At 35.5% G+C, this 26,856-nt stretch overlaps 1 protein-coding gene across 1 annotated transcript in view; it reads right to left on the bottom strand.

The window, feature by feature from the left end:
- Positions 1-296: 296 nt before the first annotated feature.
- FAM98B (family with sequence similarity 98 member B) overlaps positions 297-26,856 on the bottom strand; it is a 33,600-nt gene continuing 7,040 nt past the window's right edge. Inside the window, exons 2-8 of the mRNA XM_033190622.1 lie at positions 23,566-23,711; positions 22,304-22,438; positions 16,997-17,175; positions 13,775-13,855; positions 13,055-13,171; positions 4,958-5,125; positions 297-2,226 (exon numbers count right to left, since the gene is read on the bottom strand). Coding sequence (XP_033046513.1) covers positions 1,840-2,226; positions 4,958-5,125; positions 13,055-13,171; positions 13,775-13,855; positions 16,997-17,175; positions 22,304-22,438; positions 23,566-23,711 — 1,213 coding nt within the window. The 3' untranslated portion in view covers positions 297-1,839. The remainder of the gene's footprint in view (positions 2,227-4,957; positions 5,126-13,054; positions 13,172-13,774; positions 13,856-16,996; positions 17,176-22,303; positions 22,439-23,565; positions 23,712-26,856) is intronic.

Consider the following 26,856-nt stretch of genomic DNA (forward strand, 5'->3'; position numbering starts at 1 on the left):
TGTTTCTGCCATATTTACCATAAACTTTTAGTGGTAAAAAAGTTGAAAGTAGTTGTAAATCTCCTTCATCAGCAACTAATGCTACCAAAAAAGAAATGAGGCAGAAAGTAAAGGTTTTAAATGAAGATTTTTAAATAACTTTTGAAATATTTTACTCAAATATTTTCTGAAAATTTTTTTAAAATTATTTTTCAGAGTTCATGACTACTGATAAAGGTATTTTCTTAATTATGGAAAGTCTTTTTTCAGCTATCACCAATGAAATTAGATCTTTTCATTAAATATACACACACAAAAAATAACCAAAAAATTTTATATTTTCCTACCTTAAACACATTTCTTCAAAGGGTTAGCTTGAAAAATACATGTCTAAGATTACAGAATATTCAATAGTTACTTTTAAGGTTTTAACATTATTTTAGATTTTACCAGAGTTTACCAAAAAAAAAAAAAAAAAAACAAAAAAACCTGCTAAACATCAAATACCACTTGTCCACTGGGAACAATTCAGCTTTCTATCAGTTGAGTTGGTTGGATCATATTAAGTTGTTATGCACAGGTATTGACCAGAAGCCTACAATGAGATACAGGTTTTACACTGAGATTGAAAAAATTTACAGAACCAGCTCTTTTTCTCTAACTCTCTACACTAAGAGAAAAATACATTACTTGGCCTACATCTTAAGGCATTCAAATAGGCCCTCTATAAGTTTTTAACAAATTGTATTTGTACTTAGGTCTTTATGAAACAACCCGAGATGATGGTAAGTGTCTCATTCCTCATTTGACAAATGAGGACAAATCACTCCTTGAGAACTAAGGTCATTGCAATCCATAGCACCCCTGACCTAGTGCCATGATTCAAATCCACAACTCTTGAGAGCTAAGATGGTGACTGCTCCAACTAGCAAACCACATATAGCCATTCCCTAACTTTGTGTTTCCCAAATCTAGCTGTGAATCAGAATTACCAAGGGATGCCTTAGCCCTACCCTTGATCTACTGAAGCAGGAAATTACTGCCTTAATTCTGTGTGATACAGGTCAGCCTGTCTTTTAATATTTGGATATCTAAAGTGAGAGCATAAATGATGAAGATACCAGTTTATAGGACTATTTCTCACACCATCATGTGAAGTTGGTATGTATCTTTGTTCCATTAAAGTATTTCTGACCTCAATCTTAAACTTTGCTTTGTCAAACAAAATCATGCAGATTTCAAATCCAATTAGAAAATAAGTATGTACAGTAAAAAACTTGGGCTTCAATTAATGAAACTTGAACAGAAACATGGCTAGAGAGGAATCTCTTCCTATAAGAGATAAAAATGATTCACAACAACTGCCTACTAAATACAACTGGAAGTGCCTTTCCCTATTTTGTAAAATCAAATGAAAAACCCACAAAACACATCCACAGCAATACAGGTGAGGCAGGGGTCTATATTCCCTTCCATTACAGGTGGGGTCATTTATATGTCTAAACCTGAACAAAATACAGGTAACAATCTAAATTCAATCATGACAATAAAATACTTTCCATTTTCCAAGTTTGATGGTATTATTTACATTTTAAAAAATAATTTTTGTTCTTTTGTTTTTTAAAAAGACACAACATGCTCAAGGGTACACAGAATATGGAAAAAGTCTTCACTTCATTTGAGAGATCAACTGGTAGTAAAAAACAATGTTCTTACATATTAACCAATTCAAGAATGATATCACCAGGCAGTCTAACATGGTGTTTACTTCAAAGATGATATTCAAGTATGTTATTTAGAACACTATGTCTAAAATGTATCTATAAAGAAGCAAGCACTGCCATCTGATTTTTGTAGTTTTTAGTATCTTCTATATCCACCCCCACCACCACCACCTCCTCCTCCATATGGATCTCCATAGCCTCTTCCACCATAGCCCCCTCTTCCACCATAACCCCCTCTTCCACCATAATCTCCCCTGCCTTGGAAACCTCCTCTACCACCTCCTCCTCCTCCCCCCCACCCTCCTCCCCCTCCCCCACCACTTCCCCAACCTCCTCCACCCCCCCAGCCACCTCTTCCACCCCCACCCCCACCACCTCCTCTACCACCACCTCCACCACCACCACCCCAACCACCCCTTCCACCGCCGCCTTCTTGTCTCTTTTGCCAAGGGGGCATTTCTGGGGGTGGTGGTTCAATTTCATTCGGCCGGCCTCCCCTGTCAGGCACCCTTCCCATCAGCACCTGTGTGAAGAAACATTTTCTTTTAGTTTCTAATATTTTAAAAGTTAAAGTTTACATAAAAGTTTCAAGTGATGTTGTTTCTAATAAATAGAAGCCAATATTTAAGGACATGAAAGTATCAGACATGGCAATACAAATGAATACTAAAAATATTAAGTGTGGGATAAGGAGAAATCTGTTAAAGGATACAAAATCACGGCTAGACAGGAGTAATAAATTCTACTTTTCTACACCATTGTATGATGACTGTAGTTAATATGTAGCTTCAAATAGCTACAAGGAAGATATTGAATGTTCCCAACACAAAGAGATGATAAATGTTTGAGAGGGATATGCCAATTACCCGTCTGATCACTATACATTGTATGTATCAAAACATCACTATGTTCATACATACGTACAATTACTGTGTTTCAATTTAAAAAATAATTTTTTTACTTCCTGTTTACCAAGTCTGAGAATTTTTTAAAAAAAGAAATATGAAAAAATATAAAATATGTGATACATGACAAATTCCTTAGAATATACATATACATACATATATTTTTGTCGTTGTTGTTGTTGTTGTTTTTTGTTTGAGACAGAGTCTCGCTCTGTCACCCAGGCTGGAGTGCAGTGGTGCGATCTCAGCTCACTGCAAGCTCCACCTCCTGGGTTCGTGTCATTCTCCTGCCTCAGCCTCCTGAGTAGCTGGGACTACAGGCGCCCCCCACCACACCCAGCTAATTTTTTGTATTTTTAGTGGAGACGAGGTTTCACCCTGTTAGCCAGGATGGTCTCGATCTCCTGACCTCGTGATCCACCCGCCTTGGCCTCCCAAAGTGCTGGGAATACAGGCGTTAGCCACCGCACCTGGCCTAGAATATATTATTTTTAAACAATCTGAGACAGTATTTCTGAAATTTAAAGGCTTAATTTTTTCTCACTTAAATTCGTTTAGCAAATTCTGTAACAAATGTAGTACCCACTTCACTAAGAAGTTTCTTTAGGAAAACATTTTTTTATATATGTAACGACATATACCTGACATTCATACCATTTATAAAATAACAACTCTGGACTTTCCATTGCCATTGATTTGGTAACTGATTATCCAATAAAAGATTATATTCCTAAGCACATTTCATTTCAAAAATGTATGAAGTATATACAACATGGGACCTTAATGAGGTCAGAGATTGATATAAAAACTGTAATTCCAGGTATCAACGCAAAGAGAGGGATTCTCAATGAACTACTTCTTTTAAGAAACTTAAGCTCATTGACTTTCAGTGGTGATACTAGTGCCATATTATTATAAGGAAAACACAGTTGATATAATTCCTTTACTATGCTTTATAATCCTTTCAAAAATACACTAGGGAAGAGTTTAAGTATCCAACCTTCTGTAAAAAAGTAGCAGCTTTATATGCCATGAGCAGAGGAAAGATAGCAATAAGGGTGTCATCTGCTCACCACAGACAAGGGGAAGCCAATAGCTTCCTGCTACTGCCTTTCAGGAAGGAAAATAAAACAGCCACTGCCTCAACCAAAATGACCAGTTAATTATACACTTCCACTGATCCTCTAAATCAAAACCAAGTTTAGGATTTATGTCATAAATGAAAGATAAAAAGTGCAATATCCTCAATGTGAGACAAGGTTCTAAGTATGCAACATTCTTTTAAAGATGGCAATGATGTCCTAATTACCAAATCCAAAAAACAGCCTTTCCTGGTTATTATTCTCACTGGTCTCTCTACCAAACATGGTATGTTGGTGGGCATATGGAGATGCCAGAACTGATCATAAGACTACCCTCAAATAATGAGACCATAAATTATAAACTCAGAAGAGATGGCCAATGTTGCTTACAGAAATAAAACTCTTGATCCAGCAAGACTAAATTATAACCCAATGCAAAATGTTAGGTAATATATTTAAAGAGAGAACACTTTCAGAAGATAGGATTGAGCCACAGTGGAAGCACAGAGGCAAACACTAGTGATGTCTAACTTAGCAATAATTAGAAAAACGACTTTAAAAACAACCATCCTTCTGAAAAGGTATTTTATCTCAAGTTACACTGGGTGAGAAGCGATGCTTTAAAATTACCCAAATCCCTTATTTCTGATTTTTTGGTCTTTTGTAATAAAGTTTGCCATGGAGTGCTCTACCTAAATGAACAAGACATGCCAGTAAAGCTGACATAAACATACTAAATTAGTTTGTTGTTATTGCTGTTGTAAAGTAAAAATTCAGTTTCCTTGAGTTTAAGACTACTGTCAGAGAGATTGACGTATATTCCAAATCAGGAAACAGAAGCTCAAAGAGGTTCAGTAGCTTGCCCGGGTCATTTCTGTAAGAAAATGATAGAGCCAGGATGGGAACCCAGAATGGTCTGACTCTAAAGCACGAACTCTTCTTTCCTTTACACCAAGGATGTAAGGAATCTGTTAGTTCTTGAAACAATTACTTTTTAGAAAACTGGAAAATAATTCTTGCTAAAGCTTTGACAAAAACAATTCGTAATTCCTCTAATTCAGATAATACTTTGATTTATGAACACACAAATTCAAGTGAATACACATACATACACAAAAATAACATAACTAAGCCTAGACTGAACCCCCCTGCCAGTCTTTCTTCTAAGTATTTATCAGGACATGAAAGAAAAATAGGTTAAAATCTGTAAAAACATTAAGTAGGATATTATCAGTTCATTTTCCACTGTGCTGAAAGAAACACCAACCTTATTGATGGCACACGCGGTCTTCTCCCGGCTGGTGCCACTACTTGTCCTAATGATCTTGGATAGATCTTCACGAGCAGCAAGTAGATGTGCCATTGTAACTGTTGTCTTGGGTGACAAAGCATAACGTTTAGGCTGATAAATTCTTGCTATATCATCTGTTTTTACCTAAATGACAAAAGGTAAGGAAAAAAGGAAGAAAAGTACATTTTAATGAAAGAGCAAAAACAATCATAACCTTTAGAAAGAAAGAAAAAGAGATAATGCATAAGCAAGGAATTACAAAAGAGCAAAAACACCCAAATATCTGATAATTTAGGAATAATTTAGAACAAATAAAATAGACCAACAAGTGTTAAAAATATGTAACTACCAGCAACAACTCGCTAAAAAATAACAAAAAAAATTGTATTCGTATTAACAAAAAAAAAAAACTAAAAAATAGTTTTACCAAAACCACATACACGACCTTTAAAAGGGAAACATCAGTAAATCTTGCAAAAACAAAAGGCAAACTTGCATACATGGTAAGAAACACCAAGTTTCTGTATGGGGACATTAAGTATTATTGTCAGTTTTCCCCAGAATTAACTTATAATCCTACAGAAATAGTTTTTGAGAGAATGAAAACAAAAAAAGAATCTAAAGTTAAATCCAGAAACTCAATATGTAAGAATAACTAAAAGCATTTTGAAAAATAATCCTACCAAATACTAATATGCTATAATACAAAATTATCATCATCTTAACAGTTAACATTTAATGAGCACTTATTAAATGTGCCAGGATGCTGTTCACTTAGTAAGGCATTATTTCTTTAATCCTCAAAATATCCTTTTAGAGTGGTTGGTTTTTATTATGCCCTTTTGCAGATGGGAAAAAAAAATGAAGCATAGAAAGCTTAAGTTAGTTCTCCAAAATATAGAGAGAATCCTAGCTCTGTCCACTTACTAACAAAGGCCCATCTGACCCGCAAGCACAGGTCTAGTATAGATAACAGTTTGCTATCCCACCTCCATCTAATTAACTAGAACTTGGGAGAAAAAAATAAGACGGATGAAACAGTATGTTGAGACTCAGAGCCTCATAAATCTATGAATGCAATAAATGATAAAGGAGACATCACAGATCAACGAGAAAAGGAAAGGATTATCTTTTAAATGGTGCTGGAATGACCTGGTGGCTATCTGTAATAATAACAATAATATGGCACACCATATAACAAAGGGAATTCCAAAGAGAATAAAAAGTTAACTGAGGTTTAATTTTAAATTGAAAAGCAACTACATTACAAAAATTAAAATTTCTATACTTCAAAAGATATAAAACAACATCTAATGACAACAGGGGAAAATATTTTCAACAAATAATCAACCAGCAAACTTCCTTTATATATAAAAAGCTCAAACAAAAGGAAAACAGAATTCTACAGGAAAAAAAATGACAAGACATATAAATAGAAGTTTAAAAAAAAAGGAAATTCAAATGACTAATAAGCTTATGAAAAAAGTTCAACTTTGTCAATAATAAGAACAGACAAAACAAGTTAGTCTTTTTAACCACCAAGTTAGCAATAAAGAGGCTAAAGTGAGACAACATTTCATTTACCTTACTGATAGGAGTTTATTTGTTTTTTTGTTTTTTTGTTTTTTTTTTGAGACGGAGTCTCGCTCTGTCGCCCAGGCTGGAGTGCAGTGGCGCGATCTCGGCTCACTGCAAGCTCTGCCTCCTGGGTTCACGTCATTCTCCTGTCTCAGCCTCCTGAGTAGCTGGGACTACAGGCGCCCGCCACCACGCCCAGCTAATTTTTTTTGTATTTTTAGTAGAGACGGGGTTTCACCGTAGTCTCGATCTCCTGACCTTGTGATCCGCCCGCCTTGGCCTCCCAAAGTGCTGGGATTACAGGCGTGAGCCACCGCGCCCGGCCTAGGAGTTTAAATTCATATAAACTTAACTGGAAAACAATTTGGCCATGGGAAGCGAGAGCATTAAAAGACATAACCTTTGACACAGTAAATTTCCTTTAAGGAATCCACCATAAAATTTTACTTTGAAATTTATATATAAAAAATTATACATAGAAACATGCCTGGTATTGTTGATAAAGAAAAAAATGTATAAAATAAGAGAATTAAGTAAATTACTGAATCACTGTGATAACACATAATGCAGCCATAAGAAGGACTACTGAAAGAAATTTAGTACTGGTATATGCTATGACATGGATGAACCCTGCAAATATTATGCTAAATCAAAGACACCAGAGGCAGAAGCCACATATTGTATGATTCCGTTTCTGTGAAATGTTCAGAGGCAAATCCACAGAAACATAAAGTATATTATAGTAATAGTTGCCAGGGCATGGAGGTAGGGAGTATTGGGAATGACTGCTGAGAGGCAGCTATGTCATTTTGGGATGATGGAAGTGTTATGGAATTACATATAGGGTTATACAACACAACGAACAGACTAAAAACCACTGAATTGTATACTTTAAAATGGTATATTTTGGCCAGGCACAGTGGCTCACTCCTGTAATCTCAGCATTTTGGGAGGCTGAAGTGGGAGGATCACTTGAGGTCAGGAGTTTGAGACTAGCCTGGGCAACACGGCAAAACCCGGTCTCTATTAAAAAAAAAAAAAAAAAATTTTAATTTGCCAGGTGTGGTGGCACACGTCTGTAGTCCCAGCTGCTTGAGAGGCTGCAGTGGGAGGATCGCCTGACCCTCCAGCGAGTTGCAGTGAGCTATGATGATGGCACTGCACTGCAGCCTGGGCAACAAGACTACACCTCAAAAATAAAAATAAAATGGTAAATTTTATGTTAATTATATTGCAAAAAAATTAAAAATTAATTTCAAAAAGGGTACTAAAATAGAGTTTTTGGAGATACTGGAAAATGGTTACAATATATTTAGTGAAAAAGCATGCTATAAAATTACAATCACAATATCTCGATACTAGCTAAACAGTAAAGAAACCACATAATCTTTCTAATAAATGACTGTAATCTTTTTGAAGGGCAACTGTGGAGTATGCATCAACAGCCTTAAAATCATTTCCTTTAATCAAGATATTTCACTTTTAGGAATATATCATGGACATGAACAAAAATTTAACTGTCAAGGATTTTATTACAGGGTCAAAGAGGCAAAATTAGAGAAAACCTCAGTGTCTATCAATACAGTATATATATGCATATAATAAAATATTGTGCAAAGATTTAAACTGCTGTAGAACAAAGTTGATAACGGTCACTCAACAATACGGACACATTTTCCTATCATTAAAATAGGGAGAAAATGATAAAGATATAATAAATTTAACAAGTTTAACAAGAAAAGAAAACTTAGTATACAAAGGCATATAATCATATAATCAATTGAAAAAGACCGAATGAAAGGCCAAAACTGATCCATACATAGCCTAAGGAAAATACATTTTTAAAAACCTTCCCAAATAAGAAAAAAACAAAAACACAACCTCCTTGTCCTAAAACATGAAGAAAAAAGACCAAGATGAGACAATAAAATATCAAGATATTTCCTAAAGGAATATTTGCTCAAAGCTCCCATTGAAGTCCAGTTAAGGGGTTAAACATGCCCATGAATCTAAGTCACTAAATGTTGAAAGAATATGTCAAAACTCATTTGTTTTGGATTTCTCTGTAATCTTAATGCCAACACTGAAAATATCAAAGTACAGTAGGACAATTTTAATGCCACTACCGTTCACAATTTGCCAAATATTCCTAAATTCCTTTTTCTCAATAAAATTCTGTTAGGTTAAACTGGAGACCCAACATATATACAACCTCTATTAAGTTTCCAGAGCTCAGTAATGCTGGTGCTTCCCACACATCTGAACTCTATTCCATTTCTTGAGGTCAGCAATCATGTCATCTACTTCGTTGGTAACTTATAGTTCTTAACAGCATCTGAGCTTCTTGCACAAAGCAGTTACTCCAATGAAATACACAGACAGGCCGGGCGCGGTGGCTCAAGCCTGTAATCCCAGCACTTTGGGAGGCCGAGACGGGCGGATCATGAGGTCAGGAGATCGAGACCATCCTGGCTAATATGGTGAAACCCCGTCTCTACTAAAAAATACAAAAAACTAGCCGGGCGACGAGGCGGGCGCCTGTAGTTAACCCTAACCCAGCTACTCGGGAGGCTGAGACAGGAGAATGGCGTGAACCCGGGAGGCGGAGCTTGCAGTGAGCTGAGAGCCGGCCACTGCACTCCAGCCTGGGCGGCAGAGCAAGACTCCGTCTCAAAAAAAAAAAAAAAAAAAAAAAAAAACAAAAAAAAAAGAAATACACAGACATCCCTTGGAGTTTATCCTGGCGCACATGCAGACGTGATTCAGGCTTTAACCACTCAAGAAGCTGATTAGATATTACACACACAAATCTTCTATACATAATCATAGGCAGTACTGAGATGTTCATCCTGAACCAGGTACATAGTACCTGACATACACAAAGTGCTGAATGTTTATTAAAGAAAATGCATGAATGATGATCTTTAATCCCTCTTCTAATCACTCTTCACTTTTCTGTATCTGTCAGGTGTTTGGAAAGAGACTCTATGTAAAACACATGAGGGAGGATTTCTAGGTAAATGAGTCATACTGAAGACACTAAATTATAAAAGGTACATATATCCTAAATTATAAAAGGGACAGATAAAAAGGGAATCAACATTTCAAAACACTCAAAGTCTATTTTGTAAAAGAGTCCATGCCTCCAACCCCTGGTGACATGCTGCTACTCCCTTCCTGGACAAAGAAAAATACAGTATATAGGAAAAAAAAAAAAAATGAGGTTTCTTTTCCTGAAAAAATGAGCACATCGGCCAGCTCCAAAGTCTGACATTAATGATCCCTAATAATGACTGTAGTTCCCAATAGGCTTTATCGAGCTTTACTCTTTTCTTTTTAAGAGACTGTGACTCGCTATGTTGATCAGGCTGGTTTTGAACTCCTGGCCTCAAGTAATCCTCCCAGCTCAAACCTCCCAAAGTGTTGAGATTATACATTGTGAGCACAGCACCTTCCCTCCCACCCCAACTGCCTTTATTATTAGAGACAGAGTCTTGCTCTGTTGCCCAAGCTGTAGTGCAGTGGCATGATTATAGCTCACTGCAGCCTCAAACTCCTGGGCTCAAGCGATCCTCCCGCCCCAGCCTCCTGAGTAGCTGGGACTATAGGCACACACTACCATGGCCAGCCGGTGCTTTACTCTTAAATATGGACAACCAAAAACTACTCTGCAGCTGAAGAAGCCACCAACATGAGAGAGACCAAGAAAAACAAATAAATAAACAAAAAATTATGCTGGAGGAAACAGATAATTGAAAGCAGAAAAAAAAAATTGCAAAAGCAAAGTTTCTTACTCAAGATGATAGTATACCAAAAAATATTTTTAAAAAATCAAGAAACAAAAAGAATTTAAGGAAATTTTAAAAATAATTGCAGAAACAAAAATTCAACACCAACTATAAAATAAAGTGAAAAACATTTCTGAGAAAGAGAATCAAAAAAGGAAAATGAGAGGAAAAAAATAAAACAATTTAAGTGGGTCTATCTAGAATGTTTACTATCTGACTAAAGCATTTCAGAAAGAGGATAAAGAAAACAAAAGGGAAAAATAAATAAAGGAAAATATAAAAGCTAAAAGAGGCTACATATCGAAAGGTTCATCTAGTAAGTCACGATGAATGAAAAAAAAACTCAGACCAACATATGTTGTGCAATTTCAGAACTCCAAGGATAAATAGTCCAAAAGCTTACAGAGAAAAAAAATAGGTCACATAAAAACACAGAATGGAGTCAGTTTTCTTAACAGCAGCATTAAATACTTGAAAACGATGACGCAATGCCTTCAATATTCTTAGAGAAATGTATTTTCAACCTAGAATTTTATATTCAAATGTGAAAGCAGACTAAACATTTTCAAAATGCAAAGAGATTGAGAAAAATCACCTCCTATGCAATCCTTGTTTGGAAATTACTTGTGGATTTCCTACAACAGAACAAGGGGATAAACAAAGAGTGGACCATGGGATCTAGAAGGTAGTAGAGCAGCCAAGGATAGTCATGCAAACAGCCCAAATTGCAATAAGTGGATGCAAGTTTCTGAGAGAAAAAGTATACAGAAAATGGAGAACTCGGACGTGCGCGGTGGTTCACGCCTGTAATCCCAGCGCTTCGGAAGGCCGAGGCGAGCGGATCACGAGGTCAGGAGATAAGCCATCCTGGCTAACACGGTGAAACCCCATCTCTGCTAAAAAAAAAAAAAATACAAAAAAATTAGCTGGGCGTGGTGGTGGGCGCCTGTGGTCCCAGCTACTCGGGAGGCTGAGGCAGGAGAATGGCGTGAACCCGGGAGGCGGAGCTTGCAGTGAGCCGAGACCGCGCCACTGCACTCCAGCCTGGGTGACAGACCGAGACTCGGTCTCAAAAAAAACAAAATGGAGAACTCATTAGAAGACCTAATTTTTCAAACTACAGTTTAAAAAAAAAAAAAGCATTTTATCATTTTGCAGAAATACAATGCAAGAAAAAATAAAATTCATTTAGAAGCCCCTTTGTAGGTTGATTAGCCCTCCAAAGATGTCCACACGCTAATTCCTGGAACCTGTGAATGTTACCCTGCAGATGCAGGTGTGATTAAGTTGAACATTTTGAGATGGAGAGGTTATTTTGTATTAGCTGTGTGGGCCTAATATAATCACAAGGGTCCTCATAAGGGAGAAACAGGAGTGTCAGGGACAGGAGAAGGCAATGTGACAACGGAAGCAGAGAGAGAGAGAGAAAGGCTGGAAGATTTTATTAGGCTACTGGCTCTGAAGAGAGGAGATGAAGCCAAGAGCTAAACTATGCAGGTGGCATTTAGGAGCTAGGAAATGCACGGAAACAGATTCTCCCCTAAAGCATCCAGGAAGAATGCAACCCTGCCAATACCTTCACTTTAGGACTGCTAATCTCCAAATTTTAAGAGAATAAATCTGTATTACTTAAGCTACTAAATTTGTGGTAAACCTTCACAGCAGCCATAGGAAACTAATACATCACATGGAAAGAGACATCATGTGAAAGACAAGAAGGTAACAGAAGCACCACATTTATGAGAAGCTAATGCCTGATGATCTGAGGTGGAACAGTTTCATGACAAAACCCTCCCCCTGCCCCCCCACCCTCCGTGGAAAAACTGTTTTCCACGAAACCAGTCCCTGGTGCCAAAAAGGTTGGGAATTGCTGGCATAAGTGACCCCAACTGGTCTAACATGGGGCAGAAGCACTGCCCAGTTAATCCAAAAAATGTAAAAATAATAATACCTGAAATTCCACTTGCAGTCAAGATAATCGGCACCAGATTTACTCTCCCACCTGAAACAACTAAAAACCTGGATAACCCACGTGATGTGAACCAATGACGGTCAGACAATGGACATCAAGGAACACAGGACAATGATCCCTAAGTGAGGAGAAGACCTGTAATTGTCTCAGCTTACTGCCTGGAGAGTTTCCAGGTGATGATGCAGGGTGGGGAGAACGGGGATGAGGAGTGATCCCAGACTAAGCATGGGTACAGATTAGAGGCACAAAATGGGAGCGATGGGAGACAGCTCTTTAGAAAGCTATCTGAAGAGATTCAAATTTGGAAATGCCCTCACCTCCCAAACCCCTTCTCGACTGAAACACATTCTATATTCATCCAGCCTTAAGATACTTTTAAGACCTGTTGGCATCAGTACTACCTGCAACTATTCTTATATCCTGCTTTCTTGTTACATTGCTCATCATATCTATCTCATTATCTCATATGATGCCCCTTCTTTTATGCATATCCTGGCATAAATCACAGTATCTATGAGTTTAAAATAAATGTCAAAACTGTGGGGAAAAAATAAGTTATATGCAACAGGGATTTATACAAGACCAGGATCATCTTGTAAGACCAGTAGTTAACCTGGACATGTAGTTGAGATAGCGATGAAGTGCAAATGTGGCACGGTTACATAACAGACAAGCAAGCCAGAAGAGCTGTTACAGGCTACCACCTACAGGACACATATGGGAAAACAGCCTTACCTTTGCTCTATCAGACCATCCAAAGGACTGTACAGTCACATCTAATCGTTTCATTAACATTCGCCGGCGGCACTCATATTCACAGGAAAGAGCATCATTTATTCTTTCAAGTTGTTCCTTAAAAATTTGGAGACAAAAATAATAAACTTTAGACTCTTTCATTCTGCAAAGAAAAGAAATCTGAAAATTGTGCTAAGTACTTCCTACTGAGTCAAAAGATATTATACTTACTGACCATTTTCTGTTCCCATGAGACTTTACAGTAAATTATTTAAATACTAAAGCATAATTGAAAGAACATTTATGATATCCAGAAGACATTAAACATACAAATTAAATTCCACCAGTTGGCAGAGTATACCTTATCTGTAATCAAATATGTTAATTTAAGTAAAACATTTACCTGCTAAGCAGTCTGGACCAATAAGGAAAGAAAATACCAATAACTCATCTTGCTGGCTTTGAGCCTCTGTTCTTTTCAGATCACAACTGTGACAGCACACTGAGCATTATAAATATTCTCAACCAGGTATTTTTAAAAATTAATTAGTAATTTAACTAAAGAAATGTTAGGAAATATTACTCCAGAAGATCAATCAATTTCAACTCTACAAAATAATATACGCATACTATATATTGCAAAATAGATGTTCATTTATAAAATTAAGTCATATTCACTAATTTAATTACATAAAACTAATAACAAAAAGGGGGATTTACCGCCTGTTCTGAATTTAAATCAATTTTCAGCAGTGGTTTTCCCACATGATTTTTCTGGACCTTTGAGAGAATATCTTTCACCTGAAAGTAAATATAAAAGATTGTGAAAAATGTATATTCCTAATTTAAAACAATCTTATTATTTGTTTAAAGTATTGCTCTGAATACTACAGAATAAAATAGTAAAGTGACATAATTAAAATATACCATCACACACCAGAATACCACTACAAAACAGTATCTTTTTCAAAAAAGCACATAATATTCATTCAAGCTATAGAACACATTCTTTCCCAGCATAGGTACGAACATACCCACACAGTTAAAGAAGTACCCAGGTTCTACCATGGGAATCTGTGTCTTAGTGAAATAACTTTGGAGTTCCTACTTAAGATAGCACTTTCCTACTTCCTAGTAAATTTTCAAAAGGGATACTAAAACCTTTGACCAGCACATTGATTTTTCTCAAATAAATGCTATGTACACATTCCAGTTATAAGTATTCTCATTCATTGTTCAGCAAGACAACATAAGGGAGCAAGCCATCTATCTCAATTACAGTCATCACGTACATATTTTCATTACTTGTGCAAAGCCCCTAATTTAAATTACTTGAAACATTTTTATTTTGATAAACAAGATATTAGGCATTTACTTTTCCTTTAACAATATCAGGGTCATTCAGTAATTTATCCTCCTAACTACAGGATTAATTTACCTTCCTGACTGGAGAATCCATCATTAGCTAAAGAAAATATTCACAAAACCAAATGAAATATTTAGTTTTTTTTACAAGGTAACCAGAGAAAACAATCAAGGGCAGTTCAGATTTTGAGGAGCATGAAGCTTATTTAATGTTGGGGGCACTCTTTAAGGAAAGAATTCAAAATTAGCTTGGAGGCTGGGGTTGCAATGTGGAGTAACTGTAAATGGGCACAGTTGAGATTTCTTCTGAGGGTGATGGAAAAGCTCTAAATTAAAGAGTTTGGTGATGGTTGTTCAACTCTGTAAATATAAGAAAATTCACTGAACTATATATATATAAATGGGCAAATTTTATGGCATGATTACATTTCAAAAATGGTGTTTTAAAAAAATTAGCTTAGAAAGAACCTACGCAAATAAGAGACTCCAAAACTTCAGCTTTAGTAGCTTCACAGCAAGTCAACATCTACAATGATACAATTTCTGTACTGATACATTTTTTACATATTTTAAAGAAATTATTATTTTCTTAAAACGGACCATTTCTGTAGATTCTCCAACTATTGTAAATATCTCCAATTTTAGGATTTTTCATACATTATAAAAAGTATGAGTTGTAACTCCTCACTCCAGAGGAATTCTCAATGTATACTTGTAGTTTGTTATGTGTAATCACATTCAGCTCCATTCCTAGGATTCCAACATTACGTAACAGTTTTAATAAATCTGAAAAATCACTTGTTATAAAGTAAGTTAAGGGCACAGGCTGTGAAGGTTGACTACCTGGGTTTAAACCTCAGATCTACCACCATTTAGAAATTGGCTTGTTTAACTTATTAAATCTTCCAGTACCTCAGTTTCCTCACATGGTTGTCTAGGTAATACTACACAGGGGTGATGTATGACCCATAACCTTGGGTGATGTGAGAATTGAGTTAGTACATATAAACATTTAGAACCACCTCACACGGGTGATGTTAGTATTAAGTGAGTTATTACATGAAAACATTTACAAACATTTACAAAAGTGAATGCTATATATTTGCTGTTATTATACCACCACTATATATTATAATTATACCACTATAATTACACATTTGAACAACTTTAAGTTAGAAAATAATACTTTCCTTCCCCAGTGATAACAAAGTGTCTTCTGGACAAATCACCCGTAGAAGAAAGAAAACATGAAAACTTTTACTTTTGGTTAAAAACGGAATAGAGTAGGAAGACCTTTTAAGGAAGTATTTAGCCAAGATGGTCATAGTAACAACTACCTTATAATTAGTATGCCAGTATTTGAACCTAGGCATTACAGACTGCTTCCAAGTAGGGAAAGGAGGTCATTGAGAATGTTGTTAATACTAAATAAAACCCATAAAATGGAATAGCCACTTTGAGAAGCACTAGGAAATTATTATGAGCTCAGAAATCTGTCTAATTTGAAATAGTCCCAGAAAATTTAGTAAACCCCAGATCAGTCTTCATCCAGAGGAAAACAGAAAAAAATTCTGAAGAGTAACTTGTTAACTCTCTAAGAATGTTTTTGAGCTGAGATTCACAGACTTACTCTCTGGTTTGTAAGTTCTACCAAAAAAAATTTTTTTAATATTCTGTTTTTATCTTAATGACACTATAATTCTCTTACATTCATTAAGACACGCCTTATTTTTCAGTTCATAAATTATCAATGCAAAAGAGATCTTTACTGAACAAGGATTTAGTTTAAGGCACTGTGTCTAAAAATGGAGTTATGTACTTATTCTTGAAGGTTAGGCAAGAATTTTATTTTCCTTTAAAATGAATCCTGTATTATTCCCCTAGAGGACTGCATATTTAACAAATGAAAGCCAGGAACTAGGCCAGAATTTGGTCTGTGAGAGTAGCACCCTCTCTAATATATGGCTTGACTGGGAATAAGAGTTGTTCACTAACTAGAAAAAAAAAATGCCAAAGTACGTAAGGTACATAGTTTGTAGTTGTTTTTAACTATCCCCATCAGGGTCCTAATTAATACATTCTTCCATTCATTATATAATGCATTTACTCTTACTAAACATTTATCCACCAAAAACCGTGCATGCTCACTGCTAAAGAAACCACACTGCAATTCTATTAACATCCATTTTTTTAAAAGTTTACTCTCCTTTGACTTTGTAGGATAACTCTACTTCTTTCTTCCTTTTCTCTTTCTCTTCTCTCTCTCTCTCTCTTTCTTTCTTTCTTATACTACATTACAACCCTGGTTAGGAAAGTGATCCTTAACTTTGCTAAGTGATTTCTATCATGTTAAACTCTGGCAAAGACGAAGCATTAAGATTTGATTCCTGAATATTAGCTACTGACAAATTAGGTCACAGGCCTGTTAGGTCTGAATCCAAAACTGGGTTAACACGAAGATAAACTCTTGAAATAAAATGTACACTGCATAATGACAGGGAATAGTTTCATTTTTAATATAGCACTTACATGTTAGCATTCAGTTGAATTTGGGGGAAAATAAAACAAAGATAATACCTTTGATTCCACTTGGTTTAGCATATGTGGAATGTCAGAAGTTGTTGACTTGGGTATACCAAGTGTGTCAAACATAGCTTGAACTTCCTGATAAATGTCACTATTTTTATCTAACTGAGAATTTTTATGTTTCTTGTTCTGTAGTATCTGTGAAGCTTGAAGTTCTGTACTTAAAAATACTAGAATAAAGAGAAAATAAATAATGTTAATACATGCGTAAGAATCTCTTAAAATATTTCCCTGAAATTATTTATTCACTTAAAACAAGTATCAATACCAATAATGCCAACTTACAAAGATCCAAAGAATACCAACAGCTGTAGAACACTGTAAACTTATAAATGAAATCATTCCCTAGTCCATAGTGTTACTTTTTTTTTTAAATGAAATGAGAAAAAACAACTAAAGCTATATAAAATAGACACCCTATTAAAATGCATTTACACTGTACTTTAAATGGTTGATTCTTTTCACACTGGAGGAGCCCTAGTAGCTCCTACTGGAGTTAAGCAGGCAAAGATCCAGGCCCCACAAAACGGCAGCTTAACTTTCATCTACTTTACCTATAGAGGTTTAACCTAAGACTTAGTTTGAAACAGATGAATGGGTACAGAAAAAAGGGCACTAGAAGCGAAAAACTAAAATGAATTTATTTAATACTACCAGGAAAAAGAGAAATGGTTTATTTTATTCTCTTTGATTTCACACTAGCTGGTTTCAGTTCCATTTTAATTAACATATTAAATGATCTAGATTGCTATTTCAATAAGTACATGTTTACCAGGGACCTGTTCTGAGCCAGGAACGGTGTGAACAATGGGGATGCCAAGTCAAGGAAGATATGATGCCTACCCTCAAAGAGTATAAAATCCAGTAGTTGAGACCCACCACCAAATCAACAATTTAAGAACAGATAAGAATGTGTAAGACTCTGGTAAATTATTCTGTCTCATATGTACAGAGCATGCAGGTCAGGGGAGAACATATAGCTCTAACTTTAACTTATCTATAAGCACATAGAGCAATTTGAGTCAGGATAGACCACCCCAAACTGTTTACAAGTCCCTTTACTTTCACCGTTTCATCTAATCCTTTCAACAGCCATATTTAAGAAAATGACTCAAAAACCTTAAATGGTTATAGTCTTGTTTTAAAGAGACTCTTCACTACAGTAGGTAAGACTTTGTTTTTGGCTGGGCGTGGTGGCTCACGCCTATAATCCCAGCACTTTGGGAAGCCGAGGCGGGCAGATCACCTGAGGTTAGGAGTTTAAAACGAGCCTGGCCAACATGGTAAAATCCCGACTCTACTAAAAGTACAAAAATTAGCCAAGTGCGGTGGCACGCGCCTGTAGGCCCAGCTACTAGAGAGGCTGAGGCAGGAGAATTGCTTGAACCCAGAGGCGAGGGCTGCACTGAGCCAAGATTGTGCTATTGCACTCCAGCCTGGGTGACAGAGCAAGATTCCATCTCAAAAAAAATAAATAAATAAAAATTCTTTGTTTTTATTTGTTTAGTTAAAATTAGACATAAACACCACAATTTAATATTGCAGTTTTAACTTCGGCTGAGTAGAAAATACACCTGAAAAACAATTTAAAAGTACAGGTGCCAGGGTCCCATTCTCTGAGATTCTGAACAGTAGATCCAGAAGTAGGAGTTGGGCATCTGTGTGTGGTTTGTTTTAGACCCAGTGTGATTGTCAAGGACAGGCAAGACTGATAGTCACTGGTTTAAAGACTTTTCCATGCAGTCTACATATGACAGTTTAAAGAATCAAATACCAAAATATTAACATCAATTATTAAACTTTAAGGCCAATATTAAATTTTCTTTATGAGGACTATACTAAGGTCCTTTTGACTTAAAAACTTCATTAAGACCAGGTGTGGTGGCTCAGGCCTGTAATCCCAGTATTTTGGGAGGCTAAGGTGGGAGGACAGTTTGGGCCCAGGAGTTTAAGACCCACCTGGACAACACAGACCCCATCTTTACAAAAGATTTTTTAAAAATTAGCTAGGCATGGTGGTGTATGCCTGTAGTCACAGCTATGCAGGCTGAGGGAAGAGGATTGCTTAAGCTCCAGAGTTTGCGGGAGGCCAGCGAGCTACAATCACACTATTGCACTCCGGCCTGGGCGACACAGTGAGACCCCATCTTATAAAAAAACTTGATTAAAACAGATTATCAGTTTTTCAACAATTTACATTTTAGACAGAACCTTGGCTGAAGTCTATCGTTGCTGTATGGAAACATGCGTTCCCTATGTAAGAGTACGGACAAGAGTCTAGCATTTACGATGCTAATCCACGCAGACAGTAAGCAGTGTAGGGAAAAGTAAGCCTTCTTCCTGTTGCAGATCCTTAGATTCCCCCTCCCCAAAGGCAATCACCATTAATTTCTTGGGTACCCTTTTAGGCATGTGTGTGTATAGGTATTCAAGATACACAGTAGCCATCTACCTGCTTTTCTTTTATATAAACAAGAACATGCTATACATGTTCTGTATGTGTATATATATATATATATTGAGACGGAGTCTTGCGCTGTCGCCCAGGCTCGAGCGCAATGGCTCGATCTCGGCTCACTGCAAGCTCCGCCTCCCGGGTGGGTTCATGCCATTCTCCTGCCTCTGCCTCCTGAGTAGCTGCGACTACAGGCGCCTGCCACCACGCCCGACTAATTTTTTTTTTGTATTTTTAGTAGAGACGGGGTTTCACCGTGCTAGCCAGGATGGTATCCATCTCCTGACCTCGTGATCTGCCCGCCTGTGCCTCCCAAAGTGCTGGGATTACAGGCGTCAGCCACCGCACTCGGCCATGTTCTGTATATTTATTTTGTATTTACCAACATATCTTAGAGATCATTCCATATCAGCACATTTGATTTATCTGCATTCTTCCTGTTACCTATCTAGTGACATCACTGCATTAATGTACCATTTCTATTTATCTATATTTATGGACACTCAGGTTTCTGGTCTTTTTGCTACTACAATGTCATAATGCACATGGTTTTCTTTTATCTTTGTACACTTGGGGAAACAGATATATATTCATAGACAAGAATTGCCAAGTCAAAAGAATTGCCAAGTCCAAAGGCCAAGTGATTTTTAATGTGACACTGAAAATGTGTCCTCCTAAGAGGCTGTACAAGCTATTCTCCCACCGCAGTCTAACGTCTGTAGTATAGGAAAAGGCTTACCCCCCCAAACTTCTATTATGATTTTTTGTGTGAAAAATGGTATCCTGTCATAAGTGATATTGTGCATCTTATCATGCTTAGAAGCAGTTAAAAAAATTTTTCTGTAGAATGCATGTTCATGTCTTATGTATTTTACACATTTTCTCAGTGAATTTTTATCTTTTTTGTCTTGATTTATAAAAGCTCTTTACATGGTACAGAATTTGGCCCTTTTGATTTTATACATGTTGCAAACACTTTCAAAAAGAACACAAAGAAGCTTATTATATCAATATGATTAAAACAGTTGAACTGAAGAAAGAATAGATGCTGGTAAGACTGTGAATTGGTATAACCTTTCTGGAGCAAAACATGGCAATACACATCTAGACCAGAGACTATTTTAAATGTTCATAATCTTTGTCTAAGTAAGCAAAAATATGAACAAGGAAATCATTTCAAAATAGAAAAAAATCCAAATACCTCCAAATTTGAAGTCTATTACACATAACGTTATGTCAACAGCAGAGCCAATTTATTTTTTCAAAAAAAAGTGATAGGGAAATAAAGAGATAAAAGATATATCAAATGAAGAGGAGGAGAAAAGCTGTAACAGGATCTTTATCTTATTTAAGAGTGAGTGAGAGTGTGAGAGTGTGTACACGTGTAGGTACACAGAAGACAAAGACAATATTCTCTCTAGGGAGTGAAATTATAAATGCTTTTCTTCTTTATGTTTTATGTATTTCCTAAGATTTCTATAAGCATGTAATTTTTGAACATATAAAATTTACCATTTTAATCATAATTTAAGTATACAGTTCTATGACATCACCATCCATCTTCAGAACTTTTTCATCTTCCCCACTGAAACTCTGTACCCATTAAACACTAACTCCTCATCACCGCCCTCCTGAGCATGTTATTTTTATAATCAGAAAAACCAATATACTTCTCTTAAATCTCTTCTTTATTCCTACTTGTACCAGAAACCTGTATCACTATAATTGCTAAGCTTCTTAGCAGCTAAGGAAAAAAGGGAACCATGACGGATTACATCATTCTCATTGAGTGATATTAAGGATATGCAAGTTCCTCTAGTAGGTGCTTCTTAGGTTCCTTTCTGTTCCAAAATACCTAAGAGTTACTGTGATCTCCCATTAACAGTGCTTCATTAAATCAGTGACTCGCACCAAATGGGAGGAAGATGGAGAACGGTGTATTGGGATGGAGAGAGAGGACATATAATTTTTATCCCCATTCAACACATACAAGGTAATTTCAATGCCAATACTTTTAACACCACTAAACACACACACACACCACACACACACACACACACAATTTCATCTCCAATGAAACAAACTTTATTAAAACACTAGCACCTAGGAGGAATATGTCACATGTCATCATTTTATAAATGGTATAATCTGAAAGAGAAATCTTCAATAATAAAAGGTATTAGATTAGTCATTGTTTGTAGAACTTTAAAAACATTATAAAATTAACCTAAAGTAAAAAAATGATGAAAGGACCCAATACAAACATGGATCTACTATTTATGGCAATTGTTTGAATACAGTATGACCTATATTCCAAATCCCTCCCTGATGAAACTGGTCACATATAAGTGTCCTAAAGGCACAAATTTTATCTTTAAAAAAAAAAAAAGGCAAACAAACAACCCTCATATATCTCTAGTATCCAGAGCAGTTCCTGGTACAAGAGTAAGTGATCAACAATTTTTTTTTAACAAATTATCATCCAGTGCCTAGTTTCAGAGAGCTTTAAGATTAAATAGGACCTTGGAGATCATCAACTTTAGCCACATAGTCAGGAATAATAATAACAGATAGAATGAGATAAAGAAAAAATTACTACAGTACTATATAAATCACAAACACAGGACATTCTACGTTGGCCAAATAAATCACAAGTGTTAGAAGGTATACTGGTAAAATTCATCCTATATTATATAAACATTTCTGAGATAGCTTTGTATTTTAAGTAAAATATTAAAACCTTTTTAATATACAAAATGTCTAATGCTTCATTAATAAATCTTGACTTGAAAATAATAAAAACCACATCAAACACATGCATTTAAATGTTCAACATAACTTACATAGAAGTTTCAAACAGTCCTCCTTCTTTTTTAAACGATCTTTAATATCTCCTGATATGAGTACAGAATATGGACATGCCATTTCTTTTAAAAAGCCACTTATCTCAAGCTGGAAGCTCTCTAGATCATCTCTTCCTTTAAAAAAAGAAAAATCATAAAACATTTACTAAGCATTTACCATATAATCCAATACTATAAAATCTACTCATTTATTTCCATTTGACATTCAATTCTAAATTTTCACATTAAATCCTTAAATGTGTGATCACGAAGCTTATGTTAACAACTGAAATAGTAAAAGCATTATTATGGCTATAATTATTAATTCACTTCAGAGCAAGTGATCCATTTCTACTGTATTTCTATATATTCAGAAAAATAAATGCAACCATTTAACCCTCAGTGCCTATCTTTATTTCATAATGTAATTACGTAGGCGGTCGTATTATATGTTTAGAATTCAACTTATTTTACTTTGCGTCAAGTGAACTGTTAGATCTGGCAAGGAAAAAACAACTGAAAAGTAAGGATAAGCTGGGTGCGGTAGCCCGTATCTGCAGTTTCAACTACTCAGGAGGGTAGGGTGAGAGGATTGCTTGAGCCCAGGAGTTCAAGTCCAGTCTGGGCACATAACAAGACCCCATCTCTTAAGAAAAAAAGGGATACCTTTCAAAGAAAAAGCTACTTTTGTGAATGCATAATTTTTAATTTTTTTTTTTATTATACTGTTAATATCCGAAATTCTACCAAAGACCCACAGGACTTCAGTTTCTAAGATGGTGATGAACTAAAGAAGCTTTATGAGCTAGTACAGAAGTTTTTAATAGAGGTATTCCTATGTGAACCCATATCCTGAGCTACAAGCTTCAGAACACAAATTAGGAATTACATATATATATAATATTTTAAGCCTTAATTCAACATGAGCACCATTCAAAAATTAAACTTTTAAATAATCAAATTCAGACCCTACTTTTTCTAAAAAACTATACTAAGGTTTAGACAGAAGATATCAGAGCTGTCAGGAAGAAAAAAAATAGCAGATGAACAGTAATTGCTTATAGTTTTATAGCAAATTTAAGTATCAATTTTGGATTAATATAAAATTTAATCCAAACATGTTTACTACCACATACTGAAATTCTTTGGAATATGTGATTTTTCTTTGTACACTGGGCACATTACTGATAAAACTATAAACCATAAGTTATCAGTTTATTTTACTATTAAACAGAAAAGTAAATAAAACATAATGGCAATACCAGCAGACGTGATACTTTCTTCCAAGTTGCATAATGATTTTATTTGAGAGCCTAACCAAATACAGAGCTCTGAAAATTCAGGTGAAGATAATCCACCCTCTGCCGCCTTGGTAAGGGCTTGCTCTTCTAACAATGGTCCTTTATACCTAGAAAGGAAGAAATACAAGTTAAATACTAAATAAGCCAATCAAACAAAAAAACTTTCAATACTCTGTGTTAAGGTCTGCTGCTTGTTTTTGTAAATAAAATGTTATTGGAACACAGCCATTAAATGTATTAATCTACAAATTAGCTATGGCTGTTTCCACACTACAATGGAAGAGCTAAGTAGTTGTAACTGAAAATGATCACTACATGGCCTTTTAAAGAAATGGTTTGCTGATTCCTGCTCTATATAATTAACATTTAGCTTTTTTCCTACGTTTTAACATTCCACAGTAAAATTATCTACCAATTTTAAGATAAATTCCACAGATATCACAAAGTCAAATACAGCATAAAGTCTAATAACCTTACATTAATTACAATAAAAGTGTGGTGGAAAAAAGCACAGATACAAATTACAAATTTAAAAAAGCTAAAGTTGAAAAGAACCTATTAGATCATTTTAATCTAAACCTTTTATTTTATATTATTTTATTTATTTACTTATTTGTTTATTTTTGAGACAGGGTCTCACTCTGTCACCCTGGCGGGAGTGTAGTGACACAATCTGAGCTCACTGCAACCTCTGCCTCCTGGGTTCAAGCGATTCTCACGCCTCAGCCACCAGAGTAGCTAGGATTATGGGCACCCGCCACCACACACAGCTAATGTTTGTATTTTTAGTAGAAAGGAGGTTTAGCCATGTTGGCCAGGCTCTCCTGAGCTCGAGCAATCCACCCACCTCAGCCTCCCAAAACGCTGGGATTACAGGTGTGAGCCACCGTGACTGGCCTCATTTATTTATAATTTCACACTTTTAAACATTTCTGCAAGTTGTATTTCACAAGAATCTTAAATTTTCAAAACACTTTATATACTATCAACTAAATTAGATGATCAGTTTTCTACTTTTATGGTTTTTTGTAACTGAACTTTTGTTAACATTATAAACTCATAGATAATATATTTGATGTGTTTTAATCCATTACAGTTATTATTCTTTTGTTACTCAAATTCTTCTATGTCTGATTCGTAGTAGCCCATTCACATAGGCCAATGGAGCCCTTTGTCTTGTCCCCCGTATTCTCTGAATACTTTCCTTGCTTTCTACATCATCTTCCTGCCTTAGACTTGGAATCAGGCATTTCTCCAAGAAGCCCCGATTCTTTTAATGGTATTTAGAGTACATAATCTGGTACCAAAGGTTGGGCACTGTTTCTATGCCTTTTTCAGAGAAACTATAGTAGGAGTTCATATTGCTATTTCCAACTGGCATTTAGAATTGCAGAGGTTTTACTTATTTTGTTTTACATTTTTATCTTCTCTTACAAGTCTTGTTTTAATGACATTTACAAATTCCTAATATATATTTAAATAGGAATAAATTACATATTGCTTCAGAATAGGAAATCTAGCTTACTACCAACAATAAAATTACAGTTTAATTTTTTTTATATTTACAACGTATTCCTGTAAGGATATACAGAAAACCATTCCCATGTGATTAAACCACCTACTCGATATATCAATAGACATTGGTTTTGTTCAGCTTTTAGTTTATAGGGATTTGTTTCTTTTTATTTCTTTTTTGTCTTATAATTATGTAAAACATTAAAGCGGTTTCAAAGTCTAACTTAAAAAACAAAGTACTTCAGAAAAATCTAGTTTGCAATTTTAATCTTGTATCCTCTACTCTGTTCCCTCCCTCCCCTCCAGGTGACCATATTTATTAGTTTGGGATTGTCCTTCCATCATGTTTTTCAACATAAATATATGCATTTTTGTCTCCTCTTTCAGATAAAAGGCAGCCTACTATATACTGTTCTAGTCCTTGCTTTAAACACATACATGCTCACACACACATACATTTACATTAGTAGAGATCAGTATTTAGAGATATTATTCAACCATTTTTTACAGTTATATACTACCCCACTGTCTGGATGCACCATATTTTATTTAATCAGCATCTACTAAAGGACACTTGGACTGTTTCCAGTGTTTTATTAATATAGTTCGGCAAATTTTTGTCAGTTTATATCTAGGATAGATTCCTAGAGGTGAGGCTGTTGGGTCAAAGGGTAAATAGATATGTAACTTTGCTAGATACTATGCAATTCTCCTGTAGAGGGGTTGTACCATCAAGGTATCAGAGTACCCATTCCCTCATCATTCACCAAAGTTGTCAAACTTTTGGGTTTTTGACCATCTGGTAACTCAGTATAGTTTTATCTACATTTCTCTTATGAGCAAGACATAGGGCATCTTTGCATATGTTTAAAGTCCACTTGCATTTCTTTTTCTTTGAATTCTCTGGTTATATCAGATGAAGGGTGAGTACAGGTATTTTCAAATCCTCATTTTGTAGGTAAAGAAACTTAAGACTTCATGACATTAGGAAACCTGCCTTTATGTAGCAGGCCAGGCACAGTGCTAGACATGCATACATATATATATATATATTTCATTTAATCTTTACAGCAATGCCTTAAGTTAGCATTATCCTAATTGTGTAGAATCAGAAGATGGCACTAGCATTCAAATCCACGTTCAACTCAAATGCTCCATCGTTAACACAGGTCTTGTTAGACCTCTGTCTACAACTATAAGGAAACTAAGGAAATAACCTGGTCCAGCTGATACATCCAAGTAAAGGCAGAGCTGAGACTAGAACATTATTTCTGCACCCCCAGCTCAAGGCTGGTTCTTCTATGACTCAGCCCTCCTCCATGTCTTACAATGCCTCTCAATGAGATTTCTTAGTAAACATCTTAGATCCTCTTGCTTGCTTTCATTTCTGCAATAAAGCAATACTCATAAACTCTTGAAATAATTTAACTAATTCATATTAGTGGAAGCTTTTTTTAACTGAAATGTCAATAATAAAAACCAACAAAAACTGGTCAAATCACAAAAAATTCTGAATTTGGGGAAAAAATCTAATCTTTAATGCCTTAGCTCATCAGGTGAAGTAAAAATAAAAAGAGGAAAAAATAAATGCATTTAACATACCTGAACATCTAATTAACAATCAAAATCACAATAGTGGCTAACATTTATAAAGTGCTAACTGTATGTTGGGTCAGCACTAAATGATTTATATAAATTCTCTCATTTAATTGCCAAAATACCCTATAAGGTAGATAC

This window comes from Trachypithecus francoisi, unplaced genomic scaffold (assembly GCF_009764315.1).
Source record: "Trachypithecus francoisi isolate TF-2019V2 unplaced genomic scaffold, Tfra_2.0 Lachesis_group3, whole genome shotgun sequence".
Taxonomy (NCBI): domain Eukaryota; kingdom Metazoa; phylum Chordata; class Mammalia; order Primates; family Cercopithecidae; genus Trachypithecus; species Trachypithecus francoisi.